This window comes from Sciurus vulgaris (assembly GCF_902686455.1).
Source record: "Sciurus vulgaris genome assembly, chromosome: 6".
Classification (NCBI taxonomy): domain Eukaryota; kingdom Metazoa; phylum Chordata; class Mammalia; order Rodentia; family Sciuridae; genus Sciurus; species Sciurus vulgaris.
Window position 1 is genome coordinate 39,250,190 of NC_136466.1, and position 10,403 is coordinate 39,260,592.

At 49.9% G+C, this 10,403-nt stretch overlaps 1 protein-coding gene across 5 annotated transcripts; it reads left to right on the plus strand.

Annotated features, from left to right (window-relative positions):
• On the plus strand, positions 1-10,067 carry B4GALT7 (beta-1,4-galactosyltransferase 7). Of its 5 annotated transcripts, none has more exons than XM_079145328.1 (7): positions 1-160; positions 1,852-2,013; positions 3,606-3,968; positions 6,774-6,999; positions 8,055-8,138; positions 8,473-8,561; positions 9,251-10,067. In XM_079145328.1, exons 1-7 carry the CDS (start codon positions 111-113, stop codon positions 9,282-9,284), a joined length of 1,008 nt encoding a protein of 335 aa, XP_079001454.1. In that variant the 5' UTR covers positions 1-110; the 3' UTR covers positions 9,285-10,067. The 5 variants fall into 5 exon arrangements, with proteins under 5 accessions (XP_079001454.1, XP_079001453.1, XP_079001455.1 ...); XM_079145326.1 differs by having other exon boundaries at positions 4-160; positions 8,457-8,561; XM_079145327.1 differs by lacking the exon at positions 8,473-8,561 and having other exon boundaries at positions 2-160.
• Positions 10,068-10,403: the final 336 nt, after the last annotated feature.

Here is a 10,403-nt window from a genome sequence, read left to right on the forward strand (position 1 = left end):
GGGGCGGGCAGGTCTGGGCGGGGCGGGAGGCGGAGGCGCCGCGTAGGACCCGGGGGCCGGGTCGGCGGGGCTGTGAGCTCCAGCCCCATGTACAGCCGCCTACCGCCACGATGTTCCCCTCCCGGAGGAAAGCGGTGCAGTTGCCCTGGGAGGGCGGCAGGTGAGCGGCGGCGGCCGGCATGGGCCGCGTCCCGCCGGTTGCTACTCCTTTCCGGACCACCCGGTGGAATCTAGGAGACTGAGGCCGTCAGGTCCAGGTCTCTGCGGCTCTCTCTGAGGGTCTGTGGCTCTCCCTGTGGGTCATTGGCGCTTTTTCTATGAGTCTCTTTTTCTCTGTTGCTGTCTCTCCATCTCTGTATTTCTCCATTAATCTCCTTTTGTGAATTTGTTTCTCTCCTTGCGAATCTTTCATGTCTTTTTGTGTTTGTTTTTCTCCACTGGCCCATTTCCCTGTTCGTGTGCGTCTCGGACTCGGTGGACTTCTTGTAGTGGATCTCTGTCTCTGTTTTTCTTGGTCTCAGAGGGTCTTAATCCGTTTCTTTGGTCTTGCTTCCCCTATTACATCCCCGTAGCCTCAGACCCTACCCTCTCTTTCCTTCATGCTTTCCCATACTTTGCTGGTGGCCCAAAAGAACACACCAGTCAGAAGCTTCGTATGCTCTGCCTGGTTGGCCACTGCCTGGCTTAGACACCTCTCATGCAGCCATTAGTTAATTTCCTGTGCAGCTGTACTTGCATGGGGCCTGCGCCAAGTGTTAGGTGTGAGCACGGCCCAGGTCTTAGCTAATGTTTCCCATTAAGCAGAATGGAGGAAGCGATTTGACTGCCTAGATGTGTGCCTAGATATCCATACTTCAGGCTTCAGATCCCCGCCTTTTCTCCAGAACACATGATAGTGGATCTTTACTGATTGATACTTCATTCCCTGTCTTCTAAGTTTGCTAGGTGCCATAAGACTCCAGAATTTAGTGGCCAAGGTTCTTTTCATTTCTTTTTCTTTTTTTTCCCCCCAAACTTGGTGCTGAAATGAGAAGGTAGGAACATAATAGAAGGCATGGTCTATGGAGTCAGACCTGAGCTGGAATCCTAAGTAACCAGAAGAAGATCACTGAATCTTCCTGATTTCAGTTTTCCATCTCAGAAACAGGGATCATAATATCTACTCTGCAAGTCTGTATGAAGATTAAAGATCATATGTGTAAAACCCTTGGCACTATGCCTGACACAGAGAGGGTAACAGTTGTTTTCTAGTTACCTTTCACCTTTGAGGTGCTGTAGCTAGATCAATTGAGTTTCCAAATCTTGATCACTAATGTTTGTATGAGAGAAGAAAGGAAAGGGAATGAAGAGTATTTCCATTTTCTGATTCCTTTCTATAACAGTGTCTTCCCCCTTACCCCTCCCAAATTTACTGAATATAGTTTGTACTTTTGACACAGGGGTATAAGGATCCATGCAGCAAATTCAGAGTAGTGTAACAATTGAGTGTTGGCTCTGGAGTTTGAAGTTGTCTCAGTCTTGGGCAATCTGATGGAAACAAAGTGTCATCTGAATTGCCCATCAGGGCCAGGTTGGTCTGGGCCTGGGAGCAACTGGGAGTGCACTTCTGGATCTTGCCATCAGGTGGCACCAGCAATGACTGTTTGGATTTCCATTGTCCTGAGGAATTGGGATTCTGGGCTCAGTTCAGTTGCTCAGTAGTTTGGTCCATTAGAACACAGGATGAGAGTGCTATGGGAATGTGATCCTGGTAGGATGAGCAAGCTGGATTGAAGGAACGGCATGGAAAAGTGTGTGGAACCCAATCCATGCCATACACCTGGGTAATGGTCATTGCTTCTTCTCTGAAAGGAGGGATACTACCCCAAATCTGCCTTCCCAGAGCCTACCCCACCCCCAGAGAAAGCCCAGAGGGCAAGAGAGATTCTGTAGAGATTCCAGTCTTCCCAGGCCACTTGCAAGACTGGGCTCTTTTCCTCCGCAGCGGAAACCACCCCCACAGGACAATGGTGGGTAAGTCAGAAGTCCTGCGAGGATTTCCTTCTGGTCCACCTCCCAGCTGCATGTGAAACCTGGACCTGGCTTCAGGGCTGCTGGCTTCCAGGTTGGCAGTTGTGTCTCTAGAGAAAACTAGACATTCGTCTAGCTCTAGTGTATGACTTAAAGCATGCCAGGACTGCTTTACCCCTTCCTTTAACTCACACAGCAAACCCTTTGCTCTCTGACCTGTGTTGGGTCCACAGGTATGACTCTGAGCTGGTTTGACAAGTGGGTCACAAGTCATTACAAGTAAGTGCTTTGAGCAGAGAAGTGCTAGATGCTATGGGAACACAGAAGAGGAAACCTTATGGCAAGATGATAGGGGCTAATGCTGGGTATGTTGGAGTTTGTCCCTGAAGCATCACCAGGGTGCTTCTAGGCAGATAAATGAAGAATAAGTTACCCAGGGTGAGAATGAGTGGATGAGAGCCACTGAAGATTGAATTGAGTCACAAAGGGCTTTGACTGTCAGAAAGCTTTTACTGTTAGGCCAAGCAGTTTGGCTTTTATTTTGTAAATAAAAGAGGATCATCCATAAAATTGAAGGGGCCTGAGCAGGGCAAGGGCCAGATGGGTGAGGAGGACCACAAGGTAGAGTCTACAAAGCCTGGTAGCTAATTCCTGACTCTTAGTGGTTATAAAGCAGATCCTTTTGTAGATTATTGGAGTGGAGGACAGAAGGAATTATAGAAGTTTCTGTCTTGGATTTCTCAGTTCCTTTCCTAGCATCCTTAGGAACTTCCAGAGGAAGAAAAAAGGACTCGAGTGAATTCCACTTTTTTCTTGTACCTCCTAACCTAAAGAGCAGTCTTCCAGCGTTACTTAGTGTCTAAGATATTCAGCTGTTTGTCTAGTTACTGAAATGAGCCTGGGTGTACCCAACCCTTACCTTTCTTTCCCTCTTCTGTCTCTTGGTTCATGGGCTGCCTCTGGGACTGAAGGTTTGAGATTCATCCAGTGAATTACCACTGTCCATTTGGGCTGTGCATTGCTTTAGGGGCAGGTCTGATCTTCCTAGAGTAAATATTGGTTGTTTTACATGGGATTCATGCCAGCACACATTGCTGTCTTCGGGGACTTTCTAGTTAATCCAAGAAGGACAAAGCCAGGGTTTCTCCTGAGGTGAATGTACAGGGGACCAGGTTTGAAAGGCAGTGGGTTGCATCTTTAAGTGATACTCTTGCCATTGGCTTAGGACATCAAACCACTGTCCTGGGGAGGGACAAATAAAAAGAGACAATGACTTTTGTTCCTGCCCTTAAGTAGCTCATGGTCTGACTAGAATTCACTCACAAAGTAGGAAAGCATTGAGGAACTGGGGCAACTTTGTGATTTGGGAGTGGTCAGAGAGTGTCCTAGAGGTGGGGTGGCATAGGCTGGTCCTAGAGAGGTAAGCAGGATTTTGAAGTATGGTACTACCATGAGCAAAAACATTTAAGTTGCTTCTGCACTAATTCCCAGGTTCTTGGAATGTGTGCCCTGTGCATGGGGAGGTCAGGAAAAGGCTCTGTCCGAGGGCCCCAGGTTGGCCTGCCCTTCTGACCCCATCCCTGCTCTTGTCCCAGGTCCAGGTTGCTCCCCAGCGGCCTCCCCAGGAAATGCTCCGTCTTCCACCTCTTCGTTGCCTGTCTCTTATTGGGCTTCTTCTCCCTACTCTGGCTGCAGCTCAGCTGCTCTGGTGATGTGGCCCGGGCAGCCAGAGGACAAGGGCAGGAGACCCCGGGTCCATCCCGGGCCTGTCCTCCAGAGATGCCCCCTGAACACTGGGAAGAAGATGCATCATGGGGCCCCCACCGCCTGGCAGTACTGGTACCCTTCCGTGAACGCTTTGAAGAGCTCCTGGTCTTTGTGCCCCACATGCACCGCTTCCTAAGCAGGAAGAAGATCCAGCACCACATCTATGTGCTCAACCAGGTGGATCATTTCAGGTAGGAATCCTCTTCCTGACACAATATCCCCTCACCTGGTTCTTCTCCTCGTCCAGGTCTCTCAAGACTTGTTCCTAATGCCTGTGAGAATCCACTGGGGGTAGGAGTCAGAGGATGGGAGGTGATAGACTCCCCCTTCACTGGGTGTGGCAGGAATCTTTGGGGTGACCTCTGATCTACTTCCATTTTGGAAAGATCACTGTGGCTATAAGAAATAAATTATACCAGGACAAAAGAGAGGAGAGGAAACAGTATACCAGTCATCAGAGATGATGGTGGCTTAGCCAGTGTGGTACAAGCAGGTAGAGAAGTGATGTGGAGGAAGTGCAGATAGGACTGTTGGTGATTGGCTAGGGAAATTATGGAAAGGCGAGGGTCCCTCAGTTTCCTACAGACTATCCTTATTGTAAAATTCTGGCCCTTACCCCACTTTTCTCCCCTTCATGACCACCATCCAGACATCTCACATTCCAACCCCTACCTCATTTCCTTCCAACTTACTCCCACTGGAAGGGACTCCAGTGATTCCTGGACCCCACCCACCCTATGAGTCCACAGATTCTCTCATCTTTTCACTGCCCACCTTCCTTACTTTACTTTTTTCTTACCCAACTTGGAGTCTGTGGTCCACCACTAAAATCACTCTCTCGTGTCCATCCTTAATCTGTAGCCGCTAAACAATGACATACATGGCCATGCTGCTCTTCTTCCTAACAAGAAGTCCCTACATTCTTGCAGTTCATCCATGGCAGCCTTCTAAACCTCCTCTCCTTCCTCCTCTGTGATCCTCACTCTTGTTGATGACTTTGCTTCCAATTTGAGAAAATGGGAACAATTGTAAGAGAACTTTTCTCAGTCCTCACCACCTCCACTCCTTTTCCAGCTTCTTGCCTGTTACTTAGGATGACTGTTGCAGCCCTCTGTGGGGCCAGCTCTCCCATTGTGATGCTGGGCCCCTCTTCTCCTTCCCACTTGTGGAAAGCACTCCAGCGGATGACCCCTTTCTCTCTGCATAATCAGTTTTTCCTCTCTTCCTGGAGCATTCACACCAGCACACACAAAGATAGCTCCTCTCTAAAAGGAAAAGAGGGAGAAAGAGAGTCCCTTTACCCCACATTCCTTCCAGCTGTCATCCTACTTTTCTGTTCTTCTTTATAGCAGAACTCCTTCCCCTTCTCTTTCCTCATTTTCCCTTGAATCTATTTCACTTAGACACCTCCATTATGATACTGAAACAGCCCTTCTTGAAATCACCAATAACCTCCACTGAATTAATCCCATGCCTTTGTCCTGTGACCCAGCAGCATCTGCCAAGTGGAATATTTCTTCCTTCTTCATATGCCTCTACTTGACTTCTGGGACAGCACTCTCTGGTTCTCCTCTGTCCTTGCTGGCCAGCTTTACTTATCTCCTTTGCCAGTTCTTCCTCATCTCTGTGATGTGTCATCAGCAGTGTTCCTTGGGATTCAGTGCTTGGGTCTCCCTGCTTTTCTTACTACAGATCCCTGAGGATCTCATCCAGTCCTATAGCATTAAATTCTTGCTGTCTCTTGGTCTGGGTTGTGGCTCAGTGGTAGAGTACTTTCCTAGGATGTGTGAGGCATTGGGTTTGATTCTCAGCACTGCAGATAAATAAGTAAATAAATAAATATCCATCAACAACTAAAAAAATTTCTTTTAAAAATTCCTGCTGACTCCGAAGTTTGCATTCCCAGCCCAGACTCCATACTTTTCACCTAAACTCCAAACTCCCACATCCAGAGATCTAGGCTACCTCTTCATCTGGTGACTCAGTAGCAGCTTGAACTTAACATAATCACAGCTGAATTCCCAGTTGCCCATTCCAGACCTGCTGCCTCTGCCCTCCCTCTTTTTGGGAAGTGGAAACTCAGTGCTCTAACTGCTCAAGTGAAAAAGGCTTGGAGTCATTCTTACCTACTTTTTCTCCGTCACTTTGCATCCAGTCCATCAATAAAGTACACCTCAGCATCTCCTCTGCTCCCTTCTCAAGCTAGGCCATCTTCATCACCTCTTGCTTCCCATCTGGTTTGTCTTCTTCCGCCCTACTCCTATAGTCTCTTCCCATTATGCTGACTGGAGTGATCCTGCTGAAACAAGTCACAGCTCTTCACACCTCTGCTCTAAGACCTCTAGCAGCTCCCCATCTCACCCAGTGTGAATGTCTCAGTCCTTCAGTGACCTGCAGGCCCTGTGCAGTCATCCCCATCAACCCCTACTTATTCCCCTTTGCCCCTTCATTCTGCCCATATTGGTGTCTGCTCTTGCCTCTGGCCTTGGCAGTTGCTCTCTCCTTTCCTTGGAGCCCTGTTTCCCCAGGTTCCATATGGCTCATTCTCAGTTTTTAGGTTTCTACTCATGTGTTGCCCTGTCACCCTGGCCTTCCCCAACAGCCCCAAGAGAATAGCTGTCTCTGTCCCTGCACCCAGCAAGTTTCATCCTCCTCACGCTGCTTGACTTTTCCCATAGCCCTTATCTCTGTCTGCCTTGTTATGTATTTACTTCTTGGTTTCCTCCCACTGGATTGTCAACTCCTTTATTTTCTCACTGCTGTATCTTCAAGTACAGTTTTGACCAGTTTTAACACCCTGCAAGTGCTCAGTAAACACTTGTGCCACAAGTGGAGGGAACATCCCCAGGTGGTGATGTCAGTGCTGGGCTGGGGGCGGTAAAGGCACCCCCGGGGTGGGGTATATGTGGGGAAGAGGCTTTCATGCAGAGCTGGGGGCAGGGTCAGGTGGTGAGCAAGCTTGCTGCCCACTGCCCAGCCTCAACCACCCGATACAGGTTCAACCGAGCAGCACTCATCAATGTGGGCTTCCTGGAGAGCAGCAACAGCACAGACTACATTGCCATGCATGATGTGGACCTGCTCCCTCTCAACGAGGATCTGGACTATGGCTTCCCTGAGGCTGGGCCCTTTCATGTGGCTTCCCCAGAGCTCCACCCACTCTACCACTACAAGACCTACGTGGGCGGCATCCTGCTGCTCTCCAAGCAGCATTACCAGCTGGTGAGGCCTGGCCCAGCCTGCACTGCTTAGAACTTGCCCCACCCTGGGGTGGAGGCAGTTGGCAGGACAGAGCAGCCTCCTGGGGCCTAGCAGATGGAGTCCTGCCCAGGCTTAGCAGGGGACCCAGCATCAGCCAGAGACATGAGAGAAGATGAAGAATGAGCAAGTCGGCTAGGGAGGGTTCTACAATAGCAACAGAAACCCCCATGCCAGCTGAGTTCAGTAAACTAGGGATGTGCTGGCCCTTATGTTTGAAAAGTGGGTGTGGGTGAGGGTCTGGCTTCAGGTGCGCTTTGCCCATCTCTCAACCAGTGTCTCTAGGACTCTCCATTTCTTCTGTCTCTCAGCTTTGCCTTCCAGGCATGAGAGTGCAGTTCTGCAAGGAGATTGTTGTAGCTGCAACCAGTATTACTCAAGGACCCAGGCTGGTGGGAGATGGAGCTCCTCCTTCCCAAAAAGCCCAGTATGAGTCCCCAAGCACAACCTCATTGTCTCTTAATTAGTCTGTCCCTGAATCTGTCCTTGTGACTGGGGGGACAGATGGGTGAGAACTGAGTGGCTTAGGACTAGGACTCCTACTCTTGTCTTTAAGCCATTGCCAAAGCCTACTTAAATGAGACCCCTGAGCCAAGTGCAAAAATAGACGTAATCACAGACCCCCACTGTCCCTGTCACATAGAGAAAGATTAGGTCAGAGCCATTTCAGGAGAGAAAAGAGTAGGAGGGAATGGCAGAAATCAGTACAAGTTGGCACCTCTGCCCCCCAGAGGTGTCTCCTCTGGCTAGTCAGACATTTTTGAAACTAATCATCTCATCACACAAGTTCAAGGCCCTTTTAGAATGGGTACAGGGACTGGGATGTACTGACTTCTCCCTCCCACCTTCCCAGTACCACAGGGATGGAGGGACTTCCAGGCACCTGGTGTTCATTCAGAACAGCCAGGGGAGGAAGAAGAAGTAGGGGGAACCTGGCTTCTAAAGCTTGGGCTGGGTTTTTCCAAGTATACCCCTGGGAGGAGGCAGCAGGTGACAGATGCTCCCTGTCTCTGTGTCAGTGCAATGGGATGTCCAACCGCTTCTGGGGCTGGGGCCGTGAGGATGATGAATTCTACCGGCGCATCAAAGGAGCTGGGCTCCAGGTAAGACCTCCTCCAGGGCCCTGCCACCTCCTCAGCCATTGTGGCAATCCTAAGGTTCCCTTTTCTTTCTGTAGAGAAGTTCCTGCAGTTTGGAGATGTCCCCCTCCCCGCTGCCCCCATTCTGATCCCTGCCCTGACTTGCAGTGGTCATTTTATCAGTCCTTTGTCCTCTGTCCCTCAGGCTTTTCTTCTGCAGAATGGGAATACAAGCCCCTGCCTGTGGCCTTCTGGCAGGCAGTAGGACCCCAGAAGAGCTAGTGGTGAGGGCCAAGGCTCCTGGAGGAGTGGTCTGACCCCCACTTCCTTTGGTCTCCTTAGCTTTTCCGCCCCTCAGGAATCACAACTGGGTACAAGACATTTCACCACCTGCATGACCCAGCCTGGCGGAAGAGGGACCAGAAGCGCATTGCGGCTCAAAAACAGGTGCTGACTGGTCTCTCATTGCGAACAAATAGGTGGTAATGTGGGGTACCAACAGGACTGAGCATTTCACCATGTTCTCCTTAGGCTCAAATGGCCTATCCTCCCTTGCTTGGCCCAGGTCAGTCAGTGGACATTCTGCTTAGACACCATGTTCTGCCCTGGTAGCTTCCCTGGGCATCCTGGGCACTGGTCAACCTATGCAGTCATGTAGGCTTGGGGTTAGGGTTAGCTAAAGGTGCCATCTGCTGGGTGCAGTGTGCATCCCTGTAATCCCAGTGATTCTGGAAGCTGTGGCAGGAGGATCTCAAGTTTGAGGCCAGCTTCAGCAACTTAGTGATGCCCTATCTCAAAATAATAAAAAGGGTTGGAGACATAGCTCAGTGGTAAAGTATCCTGGGTTCAATCCTCAGGACCACACATACAAAAAAAAAAAGCGGGGTGTGTGTGTGCCTGAATCCCAGTCAGACCAATGGCCCAAGAATCCCTGTGCCTTACACAGCCTGTTTCCTCAGAGGCATAATCATCCAACAGAAAAATCCCAGGATACAGCTGTGAATGAGAGACTTCACTTTCTGAACTTGGGGTTCCCGTCTCTTACTGGGAATCTAATGTTGAGGTCCTGTGAGGTCAGTGGACAACTGTCACTCATCAAGCCCTAAATCCATGCCCTTTCTTCCTTTCCTTTCCAGGAGCAATTCAAGGTGGACCGGGAGGGAGGCCTGAACACTGTGAAGTACCATGTGGATTCCCGCACAGCCCTGTCTGTGGGTGGGGCCCCCTGTACTGTGCTCAACATCATGTTGGACTGTGACAAGACTACCACCCCCTGGTGTACATTCGGCTGAGTTGGCTAGACAGTAAGGAAGCACATGCCTACCGGCCACACTTCTACTCAGGCTCAGGACAAAACCTCAGGCCTTGGGTCCAGTTCCGAAGGGATGTAGGGTGACCTGAAGAAACAGACAGCAAGCTCTGTGTTTGCAGCAGCTGTCCACCAGAGGCAGGCCTGAGCCAGGACAGGACAAATGTGGAGGTCTGGATGCTGCTGGCAGTAAACAGTGAGAGAGGCTGAAGAGTGGCTCCCCACTGGGACTCTCCACCCTGCCTTCCTGCTGACCCTTCTCTGCCTCCTTCATGTGCTGAGGCCTGTGGGCAGTGGGAGGATTGCACAGGACAACCCCAGCCTCACGTTTGTTCCTTCCTGCTGAATCATCTCCTGCAGAGATACAATTTAGAAGGTATGCAGCTGATGTAGGTGGTAATTGTGATTGGGAGGCTTCGAACTTAGAAACCAGAGCACAAGAACCACAGAAAGCAACAGCCAATACCAGTTCCCACTGGTTGTCACCATACAGGAATGTGGACCTGCTGTCAACAGATATTCTGATTTTTCAAAAGAAACTAGAATGCTGGATTCTTAAGTGAAAGCTTCTGATTTTTAAATGATAGCAGCTAATTGAAACTTGCAAAACGTATGACAGGCTAAACAAAATGTGTTGTGGACCACTGGTTTGTCACCTTTGGCTGAGGGGAAGGGAAAGGGGCAAAAGATGACACCTTTCAGTTGTCAAGGAATTGCTGGCAAGGAAGTGGGGTAGGGGTGGGGGTGCTGGTCCAGGTGGAAAGAGAAGCAAAAAGCATGAGTTTCTTGTACCAACTACCTCGGCCCTCTAGGCTTCTGGATGGCTTCCTTGAGTCTGGGCAGTCTTACCACCTTCAGGCTCCATCTGGTTGGGCTCTGACTCTGGGAGGGGTGCTTCATCCTGTCTTACCGAGAAAGAGCAACTGAAGAAATAGATCCACAGGTCTGGACTTAAGGTAGACAGCACCAGTTAGCCTCAG